We start from the raw sequence: 17,987 nt of genomic DNA, 5'->3' as shown, positions 1-17,987 counted from the left end.
TGGGGCTAATTGTGTATTTTGAACACCATCAAGCAATTCAACTCAAGGAAAGCAAGGAACCACAGAGCAATCTCAATCTCAGCAGCTCTCTGCAGGAAACATTCATGGCTCCTCGATTCTTATTTCATGCTTTTGACTGATCTCTGCTATCCAAAACCTAAACGTAAAATTCACTTCAACTATGGTATACCAATTATCAGTATTTCAACTTAAACTTTAATCAGTCTTTTTACTTTGATATCAGCTACATAATATGACTCTAATGATCAGCTGTTTCCAATCACTTTCATCGTACAGCCTTGAAAAATCTACTTAGTGATAAAAAAGTCATAAATGGCACGTACAAACTTCTGTGTTAATGGTACTCTATTAATCAAAATGTGCTCTAAAGTGGTATCTTCTCACCTTCTATGCAAGTGTTCAATAATAGAACTTTACTATACAGAAATGATGGTGATTTATACCTGCCTCTCTGATATCTATTATTTCAATTTTCACATTACAAGTCATCAATATCAATATTAAAAACAATCAACATGATGCACAACGAATTTAAATCACAGTCTGCATAGGAACTATTACTCATTTTTACCAACTGACATGACTTGTGCTTAGTGTACAGCTATGACACCAGCAGACTTGTCAGTGGATTTTTTTAAACTTGAGTTACCACAGCAAATTAATGGAGAGTATTTAGTGCATTTGTATGCTTAATATAGGAAAAGGTTCCGACAGAAAGCAACACCTTTGTAATTGTGAACTACTTGGCTGCTGTAATCTTCAATACTAATATTAAGTACCTCTCTAAAACTAACCTTAGGAGCAAATCAGAGAGGCATTTAATGATGGACATTATTTAAGACATCTTTGTTTTGGGTCTTGAACTACTACCTTTAAGAGGTCGAACAGTATTATATTTTATCATCTTCACAAAGCACAAATACAGGTAGAAAGAGGCCAGTTGTGCCACTGCAGCTGTTGCCATTCAACGTTGTCCATTGCTTCACAGCTGAATTGTTCGCATGCCCGCACAAACACGAATGCAGAAGGGGGTCTTTCCTTGGCAGCCCTCTGTCAGGCTGCTGGACCATTTTTTACAGCCAGTCATGGATGTGTCACTGGAAGTGCTCTGTACACAACTGCATATCATAACACCTCACTGGTGATATCCAAGGAAAACATGTAAGAAGGAAGTTTCAGCCTTACTTTCTGACTTTTAGTCTCTGCTTAGACAGAACCAAAGCATGGAAATGGGCTGAAACAGTGTGTTTCGGTACCCTTAAAGAAGACTTACCTGCTATGAAATAGATTGTATTTTAAACACAGTAAATAAACTGTCAGCTGAGGAATTATGACAACAATGTATTTGCATGAGCACGAAGGATGTTATGAGCTAGTACGACAAAACCATTTTTTTTAACTTAATATCCTCACAGCACCTTCTTTCAAGCCTGGTGAGTTAACTGTCGGCAGGAGTCACTTCTGGCAGTGGGCTAAAGAGAACTCAAGCGCAGGGCTGCTATGTTCAGCAAACACTGCCCACTTGCAGTAGCTGTAAATGCATCGCTCTCCTCCTCCTCTTGGAGCCGGCCGAAGCAAGGGGAGGAAAGGGAAAAGCCCGGCGTCCCTCCCCGCGCACCTGCCGCGCCCGCGCCCCTACCTGTCTGCAGGGAGATGTTGAGAGCCTCGCCGCCGGCGAGCGGCTCGATGCGCAGGTGGTACCAGGTTCCGGCCTTCAGGCCCCGCAGGGTGCAGCCGTAGGTGCCGTTGCCCGCGGGGGCGGGCTGGCAGCCGGCTGCCTCCCCGTCCTCGGAGCGCCCGCTCAGGCTGAAGTTGCAGGCGCGGCCCGCGGCGCCCCAGCGCAGCCGAACGCTCTGCCCGGCGACGCTCCGCTCCGTCAGGTTGGCGCTGCATCCCGCCGCCTGCTCCGGCGCGGCCTGCGGAGAGCGGGGAGAGCTCTGAGAGACCCGCCAGTACCCCCGGGCTCAGCCCCCAGCCCCGTCCCCGCGTTGTGCCGCTGCGGGGCGAACCTGCCCGTGTCCCCCAGGCTCGCCTGCGACCTGCGAGGGACGACCCTACACCGCCCCCCTCCTCCCGGCCGCTCACCTTGGTCAGGGCCAGCGCCGTCCACAGGGCGAATCCTGCTCCATAGCTCAGCATCGCCGACAGTTTTTAACGCCAAAAACCCTCGCGGGGAGGGGAAAAGGGGAAGGGACGGCGGGGTTGGGGTGGGGGTATCCGAAGAAGCGAAGTGGCGGCGGCGGGCCCCGGGGGCCCCCGCTCCCCGCCGGGCTCCGAGCCCTGTGCCGGGCCGCCCGCCTGCTGCATGCGCTCGGGGCTGCCCCGGCCGCCGAGCCGCCTCCCTGACACCGGCGTGGGGTGGGGGGGCTGCCCGCCTGCGGCTGAGGAGGAGCGGAGGAGGCGGGGGAGGCGGCCGCCGCTTCCCACGCTGCCATTCTGACCCGGGCTGACTCTCCCGGAGCCCTTCCCGCCGACTTCCGCAATCAAGAGGCGATTTCCTCGCGTCTCGCTGCGGGGGGCGAAGCTCGGCGACTCGGGACCTGCCGCCCACCGGGCAGGCGACCGGCTCCGGGGTGCCGCCCCTCTCTCCTTAAGGATGCCACCTTCCTCCCGGCTCCTCTCCCACCCCACGTCTCTTCCTTCCTCGCTGCCTCCTCCTCATGTCGGTTTCCCCCTCTGTCTTGTCTTCGCAATCTTTCCCCCGGCGCACGGGGCCCTTCAGCGGTGCCGCTGTTGGGGAGCGGCACGCTTGTCGCACTCTGGCTGCACCTCACCGGGCGCTGCCTTGCCTTGTCTCATGGCTGCATCGCCTCACAATGTCTTCTTGCCTCTGCCCCACCTCGCAGCTGCCTTGTCTCATGCTGACCTTGCCTCATTCCCACCTTGCCTCTTGCCTGCCTTGCCTCACGGCCACCTTGCCTCCTGTGGCTCCTTCTCCTCCTGCCTGCCACTCCTCTCGGACATCTCGCCTCATGCTTGCTTCATTCCATGGCCACCTCACCTTGCATGCCTGCTCTCCTCACACCGGCCACCCTTCACAGCCATCCCTCCTCCTGGTCCACCCTCCTTTTGGCTTTAGCTATCATTAACCCACCACTCCAGCTCTCGTGTCCCAAACTCAGATGTTTTTAAGGGTTAACCATAGAGCACCAAGGGCTCCATTCTCTCACTGGCCATGTGGCACTGCAGCCAGGGCCTTGCATCAGGAGAGCCCAGCAGAGCCCAGCTGAGCTCCTGCCTGCAGCAGCGGAGTCTGTGGGAGCGGCCAAGTCATCTCCGTTTTCTGTTTCAACTTGTGTCCTCGAAACAATTCCTTCCCACATCGCCTGAATATCTCCCAAGCTAAAATTACACACGCCATGAAAAGCAAAAAAGTCTCCCTGTTTTCAGACTGCACCAATAAAGATGTGTGCAACTCTGAGTTGGCTACTGCCAAAATGAAAACTTTCCATTTCTGTCATGCATACCTATTTCCTTCTTCCTTCATTTCAGCCTCTGAGAACTCGCATGTCAATGTGTGCATGGGCAGACAGGGAAGAAGTGTAGACAGAAGCATTTTTGCACCTTCAGATATTCAAATACACAATAGCAGCCATGGAGTGAATTTGGAGGTGCACAAAGAGAAGGAAATGGACATTTACTTTCTTCAATGGGAATAGTATTTTTCTGCATCTTTCTGTACTGCATAATGTGTGTGGGATTTTAACTTCTAAAAGCAGTACCTCAAGCAAATTCAACACCATCTGTATCGCTTTTGACCTCTTTGAGGGAGAAAAAGGTTCTAGGTTCTACAAACATTAGTCTACCTTTTAGAGGAGCTGCTGCTCTAGGATTTTTCTGGGCACTAGCCTGTCAAACAAGATACAAATATCTGAAAAACCTTAGCTGTCCTTCTGTTCTGAAATCAAAAGTCTGAGCACTCAAAAGTGGTACCTGCCCCTACAGAAAACTTCATCTGTCCCAGTGGAGCTCTGTGCCTGGTCCTAGGGACGTGGTACTAAAAGTGTTGTGCTGTACTTTGCAAAGCTGAGGGTAGTTAATAACTTTATGATCATTGCCTTAAGTGACAACATAAATCTGTGTTGGTTGTTATGCCAGAGAGGATCTCCTTTGGAAGAGATGTTTTACATACTTCAGACAGAAGGAGGAACCAAACCCCAAAGAGCTAGCACAGGGATAATCATACCATTGATAGGAAACACAAGATGTGTTTCTTAGACCTAAACTAGGACTAAAATGACATAGATGTCTTGTAATCATTTAAGGTGAGAGTTTTACAGTGTGATTTCTTCTTTAGGTGATTGTGATTTTTGGGCTTAACAGCATAAACCACACCAATACTTTTCCAGCACTGGAGAAGTGCAAATCTGAAGGCTTATTGGGATGTTTGGATTACTTCAAAACCCTCTCTGAAAATTAAAACATTCAGGGTTACCTGCCTTTTCTTGAAAAGGAGCTCACATTATTCTAGGGATTTTTGAAAACATCCATGACCTGAACTTCCAGGGAAGATATAATTTGGATATTTAGATATAAGTTTTTTAAAGTAGATGTAATAAGTAAAAGGAAAATGAAGCATAATCAACACTGCAAACATAAAATCCAGGAAAAAAAATGGAACCTACCACAAGTAAAACTTAAAGACTTTTGGACATAAATACCTGTTTGTCTCTTCTAGCTAGCATAAGATAAATTGTGGAAGAAAATTATATTACTGTTTCTCAGAAGTGCTCATAATTCCTACTTTCTTACTCTTATTCTTGATATCATAAAATATTTACTTTTCTGTATTAGTAGGAAATTACTGGTTTATTACAGGTTTTTACTCCTTCTGTATGTTATCCAGAAAAAGTTGCTACATGGGTAAGGTCTTAGACAGATGTCTATGCCAGCACTGGAATAAAACATGAGGGGTCCATCATTCACTGGTGGCAATATATTTATATAGAATAGCCAACATAATGCCACAAGTAATTATTTCCAGACTAGTATTGAATAAATGGGCTTTTAGTAAATCAGTCACACAGCCTTTAACACTTACTGACCTGTGTGGCAAGCCAAGAAACTAATTAAACTGAAAAAAGAACTGGAAGTGAGTTTTGGGAGTTGCCGGACGTGTCTCTAATAGCAGGCTCCAAAGTCCCTTTCAGACACTTTCCCAAGGTTTCCTGACTTTTTTTTTTTTTTTAACACCAACCTCTCTGTCTCTCTAATCAAGAGGAAATGGGCTTTGCATAGCTTTTGTCATGGATTCAAAGTGCAAGCTGCAGTTTTACTTGAAAACCAAGGCAGCTCTAAACCAAACATTTTGTTCAATTGAAATGCCACTATTGTCCCCCCAAAATGGGTATGTGCACAGCCAAATAACAACATGGCTTTACTTCTGCAAACAAGAGGCCCCAGCCTGGGCAAATGCACTTCATAGAAGGTATTGTCTTCCTCACAACAATATTCAGCACTTAGTCTATGTGTTTTCAAAGTATTGTGTTAAATCCAGTTAATCCTTTAAACATCCCTGAAGCTTGACAAAAATGTTTTTAACTCCACTCTAAAGACTGGGAAATAGAGAGGGAGGCCAAAGATTTTAAGTTTGTGTGTCTAAATTGGTATATCTAGATTCAAATGTCCAGAGCCAGCTGGAGGCTACAAGAGAAAGCTACTGCTGATTTTTTTTTTTCATAGATATGCTTAGACAGCTTATCATCAGAATTCTGGTTTGAAAGTTTTGACCTAAGCAGCTTGTTCAGTGCAAATGTTGTGATTCAGGAACAAGTGGGGTAGAAATACAAGAGGCAGTAGTTTCTGTTAAAATGGTGCCATTTCTCTTGCTTTGGCAGGATTATGTAGTAGTAGTGTTGGAGGCAGTTTGGGTAATCCTTGTTTTTATAGGACATTTCCATTGGGAAAAAACAAGTATTCTGTGCAGGAGGAATGCAAATGAACAGAGGGCATGAGGAAACAAGCTCAGCCTGCATGCACTGAGCCAGAAAGATGATATTTAGAAAGAACTGCATCAGCTGTGGAATAGCGTGCAGTGCGCCCATCCTTGGCTCAGTCCCTTTCCCTTGTCAGCATCAGAACAGCAGTGTTGGGGTCCATAAACCATAAGTTTGTGGACCCTGACACTCTGTCCACAGCCTTCCCAAACATAAAATACCTTTCTTAGTCTTATCCACTTCAACACACAGTAGTAACTGAAGCATGTTTGCCTGCCCCAATACACTGAGTGTAGTGTGGTACCCTGGAAGATAAACCACAGAGAATTTAGGGATTTTCAGTTCTAAACCACTATGTGATAATAGTGACACAGGGACCAATAATGAATGTCCTGCATGCTTCTAACCGCCTGTGCACATTTTGCCAGTGGTAATTCCAAATTTGTTCTTACATTACTGAACTGAGTCTTACAGAAAAGGAAGACTGGAAATTGATTTGGAGCAAATGGCCTGCCATGTGCTCCTTCTACAGCTGGGCAGGCAGCCCCATTGACCTTCTCTGCCAGGGCAGTTTGTGGCCGGACTGACCAGAGACCAAGAATTGTCTGTGTGTTTCCACTCTGCCTATCAGCCAGTACATAAGCTGACCATGGCCAAGGCCAGGGTTCCTTTCGAGGCCAGTTAAAGCATTTGGATTTCTCTTGCTTTGATCTGTAAACAATGTATGTAATTATCTGTAAATAAGGGCATTGCATACTGTAATTCTTAGCATGTAATTGGAACTAGACCCTTACATCATATAACAAACAATACCAGAGCCTGAGTCACTGAGAGCAGATACCCAGGCTCCTGTGGGTCCTGCCACACAGGAGCCTTCCATTGCTTCTCACATATCCTGATCCAATGCAACATTTGCACCAGGATTGGGCTGTACAGAAGAGGCAGAATTTTTCTGCAGCTATGCTTCTAGCAAAGGACACTGTCAGCATAAACATCAAAACAAAGCATCCCACCAAGAAAAGAACAAAGCTTAGTCCTTTAGGTAGTTTGTTTCAGGTTTTGGTTTGTTGTTTTTTTAAGCCCACTTGTAATAGCTATCAGGCTCCACAGAGTGGAGCAGGCTTTATAAAAATCAGTAATTCTTCTGTCTTACCTCTTCTGTAGTGCTAGAGTACTGAAGAGTGGTTGTTGGAATCCAGGCTTTCTCTGTTACTGCAGATTTCAAGTCAAAGTAGAGGTTTTCAATTGGATTTTTACTGAAGTGTTCAGTCACATTTCTGATGAACATCTCAGTGCTACTCTTCAACACATTTTCAGGCCTAGAAGTAACAGTATTTGAAGAGGAGGATGTAGTTCTAGTACTCCACACAGAAGTGTCTGCATCTTGGAGATCTAAAACAAACAGAGGAAAATTATTTAAATTGCCTTAACATTTTTATAAACAATTAATTAGATCAATAAATGTGCTGATACAGCTTCCAAGTAGTTCAAGTACACCTGTCAGTTCTATAGGTTTTTCGTTTTCAGTGCAAACGTGTTTTTGCATCAGTACCAAAGCCTGAGAAACATAACCAGAAAAAAATAATGTCTCTGAACCCTCATACCATTCATTTTAAATACAGTCTGTGAGTGATTCTGAAGGGAAGAGAAAGGTTGTACTTTGTCAGTAATGGCACAATTGTTTTCATTTGCAACTTTTCCCCTTACTTGTATCTATCAAATGGCACACAGTCATATTGTCAACCCTCTCCCGTCCTTTCTAAGTGCATGGGCCAGATTCACTTCTGCCTTTTTTTGGTGTAAGTTTAAAACAAGGCTTTGTTCAGTATAATTTTTCAAGATAATTTTTTTCTCAACCTATATGTTCAAGTTCCTTGTGCCCACATGAACATTTCTCTTGCTTTCTAAAATCAGTCCTATGCTGACCCCATGCTAGTCCCTGACTGCTGCCTTCCCAAGGCTCAGCTAATGATCTATCACTTAACTGAAGTATCTGTAAATATGGCAGTGGGTTCGCTTTTTTAGTCACGTATCCTTCAGAGAAAGCCAAAGTTGCAATTAGAGCTCAGGAAAGATTTTACTACACATTTTTCCTCCACATTTTCATGGCTCTTCCTCCCCATTGGTATGTATTTAATATCCTTTCTTTGTGGCAGTGAGGGCAGGGTTCAAGCTGTGGTGGCCTCTACATCTGGTAGCATCACATTTCAGCTAAACTATTGGAATTACTCACTGGCCCCTTCTCACAAAAAGCTGCCCAGCCATTGCTGTAATACAGCTAGTGTGTATTGGCTCAATGCCCAAGACACTTTGTCTGTCCTTGAACTGGGGTCTCCAGCATCACAGAACCTTGTTTTGCTGCTGAGCCACTGGGCTGGTTGCCATTTATAACAATTTTAGCTCACAAATCCTTTAAAAACAAAGTAGTGACTGGGTTAAATTGCAGTAGAAGCTTTCAAATGCAATTACTTGGTGTGCAATTATGATGTCTTAGCTGGGCAAGGTGTAATTACCTCTTACCCAAAGGAGCAGTGGGTGAGCTTCCACAAAATCAACATTATCAAGTTTTTGTATATGTGTAAATATATATGTTAACATGTTTATGTAAAGAATATTGCAGCACTCTGATTTGCACAGAAAAGTAAGATTGTAAACTCTAGTAGGAAACATTTCCATGCAAGTATTTGCTGTGCTTGACAGCACAATATGTTCATCTGGTACATGATTCTGGAACTTTTTGAAAAGTAGTAGTTCACTGGAATGGGTTAGTGTCCAGCGTAGATATTTCCTTTCCTTTTATCTAATTGTGCTTTTCTGGAAATAAATTAAAAAAAAAATCAAAGTCTCCATTAAATTACAAAAAATGTTGATTAAATATTTTTTCCAAATTGCTTGTGCAATGGTTTTCATTGAAACCTCAGGTCTCATCTAACTGCACGATCATCTTCATGCTGCTGCCTTTGCATAACCCCCTGCAGAGAGCCTGAGGTGCAGAGTCTGCTGTGGTCCCATGTCACATACCTTCATGGTTCCCACCAGAAGGACAGGAACCTTGTGCTCAACCTGACATCAGGTGCTGCAACAAACCCATTAGCTGACAAAAGTCCAGACTTAGTCTAGATTCCATGACAGTCATTGTTCCTGGAGATATCCTAATTGTTGTGGGCCTCTGAAAGTCTACAGTAGCAACTAGAAATCCTAGCCCTGAGGACTTGGAAAGAGTTCTATGCCTTTCAGATGTCTCTGAGATATCTCTCTCCTACTTCATCAGGAAGTAGAACTTATTGATAGAAAGAAAGCAAAAAAAGAGTATATCTGCAGTCAGCAATCTCTTAGAGAAAAACCCCACACATTTGGGTTTCTAAATATATATTTACACACCCAACATGAAAACACTCTAAACATTTTTTTTAGCTTAATTTACAGAAAAATAGCAGTGATTCCAGCAGGAAGGCGTTTGCATTCCAGTGCAATTGTGCTTTAGGAAAGCTGTTCCTCCATAAAAGGAAGCTGGTGCTGCCAGTGACATTTATGGGACTCAGCAGCCAGGGAATAACTGGCATTCTTGGTGCAGGAGCTGAGGGGAGAGCTCAACATCCCTGGAAGCAAAACACTTGGTCCTCAGAAAAGTTCCACCATCCCACAGAGATCCCTTGAACGAGCATTTGGTCACTGCATGACCCAACCTTTCATGTTAATAAGCTTCAGGCTATTCTGGGTTTCAAGCTAAAGGGTCTTTCCCAGAAAATACTGGTTACAGTCTGTTACCTGTAACCTGTGGATAGAAGTGACTTGTGTACAGAACTATGCCATACTGGAACTTCAGATATATGTACCAGTGTTTTCCATATATCCTACAGTGGACTGACTAATGGGGTTCATATCTGTTACCCACTTTAAGAAAGTCAGAATTCATGTTTATCTTCTAAGTAAAGCCACTATTGTGATCCTAGTATAAGGACCCTCACAGCCCTTCTTCAGTAGCAGGCACTTAAAAAAAGACAATTGCATATTATAAGGCCCATGTAGCAGATTTCTACACAACTTGAGTTCCAAATTTTTTAACCAGAAAAAACACACCTCCTCTCTGGACATTTGTGAAGTACACAGAAATCTCAACAGTGGTATTTTTCAGATGTGTTTAGCATTGTTCCAGCAGCCTCTTTGGAAATGGGTCATAAAACTGTTCTTGGGAACAGGACAGCAGTGCTGACACTGATGTTGATCACTAGTGGCTGCATGATATACAGTGTGTGAGCATAATATTGTAATAATCAGTAGCACACCCAGGAGAAATGATGATGTTCTGACTGAGTGCATATTTCATCCACGGAGTGTACTGCAAACCCCATCCACCCACACAGCAGCAGGCTGCTGACAAGGAAGGGACTGCCATACATTTCCATGTAGGAACAGCAAAAGTGCTGGTCAGTTGCCAAGAGCTGAGAACCCTACAGTGGTGCTTTCAGCCTCAGCTGAGCTGGCACAGTGCAGCTTTCTGAAATAGCTCACATTGTACTGATCTGCCTACTCTATTAGAGCACAGTTTCAGAAAACTAAGGCCGAACTGCTAGTGAAACATAACTGAATCAGATATTTTGTGTATGAGATACAAAATACTCCATAAAACTGCATCTAACTCTCTGCAAGACTTGAAACAAGAAGGGGCTGCTTTAAGATCTCTTTATGTGCAGGACAAAATGAATTATCTTTTTACCTAATTACTTGTAAATAAAAGAAGCATAATTCAGATTTCTGTTGTATGTTGAGGTATGAAAGAAAAACAAAATTCTCTGAATGTCCTTTCTTTCCCATTCAACGTGACTTTTAAAACCTGCAAAATCTGTGGTGCTTAAATTTTTTTTCTTCCTTTATTTGGATGTTGTAGAAGTTAGTATCATTTGTATCTTATGTCAGAGAGGTTGAATGTCTCCAAACTCCAGTCTAATCCTGAGCTGCTGTTTTACTTGCTTGTTTTTGAAATGCTGAAGTTGCCACTGAAAGGTTCTTTCAGCATCAGTTGTAGCAGAACATCCATATAACTATGATGATAACACCATTGCTGTACCAGCCCTATTTCTGACACTATGAGTAGTTCCAGCTCACCCTGAAGTGGATTTTTGGTCACTGGGAGGGGCATCTAATTCCACTAACTCCATGAATTACACCTCTACTGAAGAGAGCTCAGATAGGCAGAAATTACATAGACACCTAGGTCTTGGTTCAGTTGCCTAAACCTAGTGGAATCTGAACTGCCCTAGGGCATCTGGGGCATCTGCCCAGGCTCTCATAACACTTATGGGAGACCTGTGTCTTTCTGGGCTGGCAGCTAGAGATCATGTGGAATATTGTGGAGCATCTCAAATGACAAAAAGCACCTTGTTGAAGTAAGTGAAATAATCCTTTCCTTCTGACACCTACATTTCGACACCTGAAAGTTCAAACCCACATGAAGGTCCACACAAAATAGAGATAATGTAATAATGAAAAATACCAGTAAAGTTGTTAGCACTAGCAAAGATGAAATCATAAAGCAGGACATGCCTGATTGCTCTTGGAAGCTGTGCTTATTGTTCCATTTTTTTTCCCTATGAAAGTAGCTGAGCTGGTTTTGTTCTATATTCTTTGTGCTGTGGCTCATTGAGGCTTTAGAAATTTACAAAACCCAAGGACCTAGGCTACACTGCAGATTTCTCCCTTTCTTTTTAGAAAATATAAACCCATATTTATCTCTGAGCTTCTATCAGTATGCTATTGGATTTTGTACAGTCTTGAAATTATGTCCAAGGATCTGACATTGATACCTCTCCTTAACTAGGTGAAGCTCAGCAGAAGTGGTCAACCATGTATTTCTTTGACCCAAGAAAGAAGATTCAAGTAATTTTTGATATTTCATGGGTTCACATATGTGTTAGCAAAATCTTATACTTAGAAAACCCTATAAAATAACTTGGAGAGATTAAAATGAATTTCAGTAAAGGTATTTTAGGAAAAAATATTTTGGGTCAACTTAAAGGTGGAATGAAAATATTGTTTATCACTGTTCTAATTTATCCTGAAGAAAATTGTAAAAGTTCCACACACAAAAAATTACAACCGGTAGTGAACTTATGTATGGATTATTGCAGTATCTACAAACACTAAAAGTGTGGAAAGCTTAAAGTCTAAGATATTTAATTTAATTATTTCAAAAATAGGTAAGAGTTTCTGCCTTTTCTGTGCTTCTGCCATCTTTCTTTGGTGCTTTCCCACCTTCCTAAAAGTCCCAAGAAGAAGCCTGTATCTTCCTTTCCCATGTTCTGCAGTGCTACTGCTGCTCCAGTGGTTCAGAGCACTCTTGGAGTGTGCACTGCTCTGGTCTCTCCTGTGCTCCATCTCAGCCACTGAAGCATCACCAATGGGATGTGAATTTACTTAGCTGAAGTTCTGATTATGAAGCAACTAAACTGAAAGAGGGATAAGGGTAAGAGAGAAGCTTATGTGAAAGAAATGGTCCCAGACAAGAGCCAAGGCTAGAAAAGGGGGAAGGAACAGCATGAACATCAGATGGCATATCAGACTTCAGCTCATACCTGGTATCTGGTATTTTGTCTATTTCAGGCTGGAAACAAACAAGAGATAGAAAGATGTTCCAGTTGTTATTTGAATTCCTTATCCAACATGTTTTATATCTTTGTAGATCCCACTATGGTTCTTCAGTGCTTGGCACACAGCTGTAAGTAAACCCTCCACAAAATCAGCTACTCTTTTTGAATGTCTTGATATCCACAGCTCTAGGGTTGTCCGTACCATGTATGATATGATAGAAGAGAAATGCAATGAAGAACATCATATTACAAAACAGTTACTGTCACCTTCTGTATCCAGACTGCTCTAAAGCCTGTGTGACAGTCTCTAGAGCTCAGTGCATGCAGCATACAGCTTGGCCTTGTGTCTACTACTCATTTGAAGTAATCCCCTGCTTAGTGACTAATTTTTGGTCAGCTGTGGTTTTGAGGTTTGCTGGTAATATTCAAGATGCCACATAGCATTGCATCTGTTCTTAATTGGATATTTTATTGAAATTAACCTACCCAGAACAAAAGAAGCTCAGGAGTGACATCAGTGTTAGTCTGTCAGCATTAATGGTGGACATTTGTTCCACAAATGTTATTTACATGCAACATTCTTTGTTCTTTTTCAGTCATCCTGCCTTCTAGCTCTTCAACTGCCCCATCTTTTCCTCTTGCCTGTTTCCATTCCTGTTCCTTCTCCTGGTTTCTGAGCTTAGAGAAGCTCTGAACCCAACAGTGGGCTGGTGAAAAGAAGGCTTTAGCATTACAGAGATTTTTTCTCACTCTGCCCAGAATGTCCTCATGAATTTGGTGGGAAATGAAGTCTCACTTTCTCAAGGGATATTGATACCTTATGACCATTCTTCATGTTAGCTGTTTCAGCTGGAGGCCTGATTCAAACATGAGTTTGTGTGAGAAGGACTGTTTGCTGCTAGATTTGGAATTACCTCTGAGTGAGCAGAGAGTGGTTACATTCCCAAATTGATCCTGGTTTCCACAAACAGTCATTTAGGTTAAGACTGTTACAAAACATGTAAATCCAAACACATCTTGGATGATTTGAAATCCAAATCCAAGCTCAGACTTTCCCCAGATTTAGAAAAATAATGTTTGATGTTTGAGTAAGGTCCAGAATAAAAGGCAGTTGCAGTTATTGGGTTTGGAGCTTCTACTCTATCTGGGGTGATGTTTGGGATGCAATTCAGTGAGCTAGTCCTATGCCAAAAGAGAACTCTTTTTATGAGAACTGTGAAAATAGAGGGTAAATTATAGCAAAATGTGGTCTTAGTCAGGAGGAGAAAAACTTACAGCCATTTCAGCTCCAAAGATTTTGCTCAATTTTTACTACCTTAGCTAAATATAGACCAAATATGTTATTTTAGGCTGATCCACTTCTGCTTGTACTGAAAGCAGATAGATGTTCTTGGAAGACTAATTTTACACATTTAGCATTGAAGATTTTCACAAGCATATGGATGCCATGACCAGAATTGGGGGCATTAGATATTGTTATCACAGTACTTACTACTATTTGGAAAATTAATCTCTTAACAGTACTTCCACTTTATGAGCTTCTTATAGTCCTAAAATTCTTATTTGGCTATTGAGGATTACAATAGTTTCTTGGTTTTTCAGCAGAGCTTCCCAGAGCTGTCAAAAATAAGGTAAGTAACACTCTTAGAAAGGATTTACAGACCTGTCTATGGAGAGAATTTCAGGAAAATCAAGGCAAATTCATTTAAGAACTGAACACAGTAAACATATGAGAAGGTGCTTTAATACCTCATGACAATTGTCTTAGTACTTATTGGTCTTAAATTGCTTCTCCTCTGGGAATGATTCAGAAAAGTGTGTAAGGTTACTTTAACTTTGTTAGGCCACACTCCACCCAAAGGAAATAACACTACCTGTGCACCTCATCTGAACTGTTCATAGTGTCTTTGAATATGCAAGCCATATGCATCCCACAGGACTTCAAATGATTTTGCCTTTTTAATCTCTAACATGTATGGGAGGACTGGGATGGCATCATGGCCACTTTTCCATTCCCTGGTACTGCACACTATCCTTTCATGCCTCCACTCAGGTGAGTAGTCCTATGAGCAGAGTTCTGCAAGTGCAAATTTGCTGAAAAAATGGTACCCTGCCTTACAATAACTAAGAGTTTAGAAAGAATGAGGATTTGGTTTAAACATTCTGAAACTTGGACATATGCAACAGTCATAAAACTTTTTTTTTTAACCCTGTAAAGACAAGAATTAACAGTAAAAAGATGTCTGTAGGTTGTTCTTATTTACTGTGAAAAATTGCTTAATACTGCACAAGAACAATATCAACATCTTTGCCGGGAAGGATTGACAATGGAACATTGAAGAAGCATTATCAAGCAGTATTCCAACCACTGTACCTTCCATTTTGTTGTGGATATGGAAACCCACAAGTACACAGATATACTGTAGGTATATCTGTATGGCTGTAGGTATGTGCACAGACCTTTGCATTTCAAGGTACTATTCCAAAAATTTCTGAGACTTTCGATTCAATTCATTATTCTCAGGATTCTGAGTGCTCTCATGTACATGGCATCTAAGAGCAAAATTACACTGAGTAAACATGCAAATGTGTAGGCCATGACTGTTCTAATAATGCATTTAGGTTAATCAGAGAAATAATTGTGCATGTGTTTGATTTTTAGATGTCTTTTTGCTCTTGACAGATTGGATCTGTATTTGTATGATAAAATGAATGGGGAGGAGAACTTCTTTGCCTCTACATTTTTGAAAAGTACTAGGAATCAGTACCCATAGTTTAGAAATGGAAAAAGGAAATGACACACTAATAGTGAGCTGAGGTTACATATAAGCTCATTGATCCAAAGACTGGGAGTAGACAAAAGGAGAGACATCCTGAAAATATAAAATGGATTAAAAACTTCACCAGTTGTGAGAAAGACAGCACTCATCTCAGCTGTTCTTAAATAGTTCTCAAAATGCTTTTCGACTGTGAAAAACATTCTTCTGTATGAATAAAATATCATAATTTTTCACATTTGAGTTAGTATTAGCATAACAGAAACATTTTTGTTACCAAAACTCCCAGGATATTTTCTTGAAGGAATAACTCACCTTGCTTTGAGCACAGATTTACATAAACAGGTTTTCCCGTCTCGCTGGCTTTTAGTTGCATCCAGGTATGAAGGTATTTTTTACTCCGCTTGGCCATGACCTTCTGACCTTGTTTTGTGAGGAAAAGGGAGCTGTTGGCCACCTTCAGGAGCCCATCCTCGTGGCAATTCCACCTGACTGCCTGGGAACAATCGACAGTGATGCTGCGAGACGACAGTGCAGAGCGTGTGGAGATGCTCAGGCACTGGGCAGACTTCACATGGAGGAGCCTGTCATCTGCCATCCACTGCCACTTCTGGTTCAGGTCAGTCATATTGCACTTTTCCATAATGACTCCTCTCTTTTCTGAAAGACACTGCTGTTTCTGGACATGGATAATCAGAAACCCTTCTGGAAAAGGAAAATTCCACGAAAATACGATTGATTACACATTTACTTGACAAAAAGCAAATTACCAATGATTTAAAATACATCAGCAAATAAATTTCTCTTCCCACTTTCTGTGTGTTGAACTTTTCATGAAACTTCCAGAAGCTGAACCTATTTTAAAAAAAACCCTCCAAACACAACACCCACGTGATGCATGTGCTGGTAACATAAATAATGAAAATGCAAAATCCCAAGCTATTGTGGCAAGGTTATCTTGACCTTCATTATACATAAAAAAAAGAAAAAATTAAACTGGATATAAAAGAAATCCAAGAACTATTAAATTCAAACACCAGTCCCTCATTTCCCCTGCTGGAAAGCAAACACGTCTACATGAATTCTCAGTCTCTGTTTCAGTTTTACAACACAGACTTTTAAAAATATAATTTACTGCCTAAAAGTTGTTTTAGTAAAATTCATAATGTTTCTGAGGGAAACGTAGGACGATATTCATAAATTGATGAATCTCTCAATGCCTGTGTTACAGGAATGGAGGTTCTTTACTGGTAGGAAGCACATCTGTTTTACTGGATTTATTCCAAAGTCTCTAGCTGTTAGCTTTGTGACCATTCCAATTCACGTAAGATTAGCTCTCTGTGTCACCACACTTAAAGATCAACACCAGCTACTCAAATGAAGAAAATTACAGTGCATTAATCAAAACCCCACAAAGCTACCAAGCAAAATGCATACTTGTTACAGAACACAGAACTGGTTATTTCAAATGCAGCCTCCCTGCCATATCAAGTTTAGGTTGTTCTTTGTTTTTAATCTCAGTTACTCAAACATTTCCAGCCCCATTAGTTACCAAGTGCTAAACCAAATGTGTATTTATTTCCCTCAATTGATATTGTCATTCCCCTGTTTTTACAGACCTGGGAATTTTCTAACTAAGCATTATAGAAAGTTCTTGTCTCTGAAGTTTTATAAAGTATGAATAAAAGACAGGCATCTCCTGTCTGAAGCATTTGTCCCAAAAAATCAGCTCCTGGATTGTCTATCAGGAGATCTTCTTAAAAAAAAGAAGATGTATTTCCAGCAAAGAAGAAGGCAGTTTATTTTCCTTTGGAAAGGAATCTAAACAGAATGGGCTGTGTTGGCCCTGCCCTCATTCCTCTGGTATGAAGCCCAGAGAAGAGGTGACTCGGTTTCTTTAAGTCACCGGCTGTGCCGCAGGGCTCTGCTCACTGGCAGAAAGAGCAATTCAGCAGAGGGGAAGTGGGGAGAGACACTTACCTGAGAATGTCAAGGCAAGACAGGTAGAAACCAGGACGTGAAATAAAGAATCCATTTTCCCTCTAGCAACTCCCCATGCTTCTCTTAAAAAAACCCACCTCAGATAAGTGAAGCGAAGGCTAGGAAGGAAATGTGCCTTCACGGGGGAAAAAGTCAGTGACGAGCACTTCCTTCTATTCAATTGTTTTGGGGGGTTTTACAGCACTTTGTCCTTTTAATATGATTCTTCAGTTTACTAGTTGGTTTATTTTGGAAAAATACAAGCAAAAGAGAAGTTTTCAAGCACCTGGGAAATTAAAAGAGATTTTATTGAATCTTTGAATCTCTTTAGACTAAAAGAAAGGGGATCATACTTTTGTGTAATTTGTTGCATGTGAACTATTACAAATCTACAGGTCATCTGGATGGTGCTGACTATGTTCTATATTATCCAAGGAAAAACATGTATTTTTTGTAACTATACACAATCAAGCAAGATCTCAATATATTTCTAACTCTACAAGTTCTAAAAGCCAAGTGGAGCGTGGGGAGGAAGGGGAAGAGGAGGAGGCAAAGCTCTGGCATCTGTACCAGGTCTTACAGAAACTCCCCCTGAGGAACCAAGTGATGCTGGCTTTGCCTTTCCATCAGGTGGTGCACCTTGCTCCATGTCAGCTGGGGATTGCCTGTGCCCTCTGGATTGGTTC

At 42.0% G+C, this 17,987-nt stretch overlaps 1 protein-coding gene across 3 annotated transcripts in view; it reads right to left on the bottom strand.

Annotated features, from left to right (window-relative positions):
• The window catches only part of PTPRB (protein tyrosine phosphatase receptor type B), a 62,695-nt gene extending 45,302 nt beyond the window's left edge, over positions 1-17,393 (bottom strand). Inside the window, exons 1-4 of one of the 3 annotated variants that reach the window (XM_054631318.2) lie at positions 17,302-17,393; positions 15,637-16,026; positions 7,111-7,349; positions 1,661-1,937 (exon numbers count right to left, since the gene is read on the bottom strand). In XM_054631318.2, coding sequence (XP_054487293.2) covers positions 1,661-1,937; positions 7,111-7,349; positions 15,637-16,026; positions 17,302-17,356 — 961 coding nt within the window. In that variant the 5' untranslated portion in view covers positions 17,357-17,393. Of the gene's footprint in view, positions 1-1,660; positions 1,938-2,106; positions 2,467-7,110; positions 7,350-15,636; positions 16,027-17,301 lie in introns of those variants that run through there. The other 2 variants (XM_077178829.1, XM_077178828.1) reach the window with 2 other exon arrangements.
• Between the last annotated feature and the right edge of the window lie 594 nt (positions 17,394-17,987).

This window comes from Agelaius phoeniceus, chromosome 5, assembly GCF_051311805.1.
Source record: "Agelaius phoeniceus isolate bAgePho1 chromosome 5, bAgePho1.hap1, whole genome shotgun sequence".
NCBI lineage: Eukaryota > Metazoa > Chordata > Aves > Passeriformes > Icteridae > Agelaius > Agelaius phoeniceus.
This window is presented reverse-complemented; position numbering and strand designations above follow the sequence as displayed.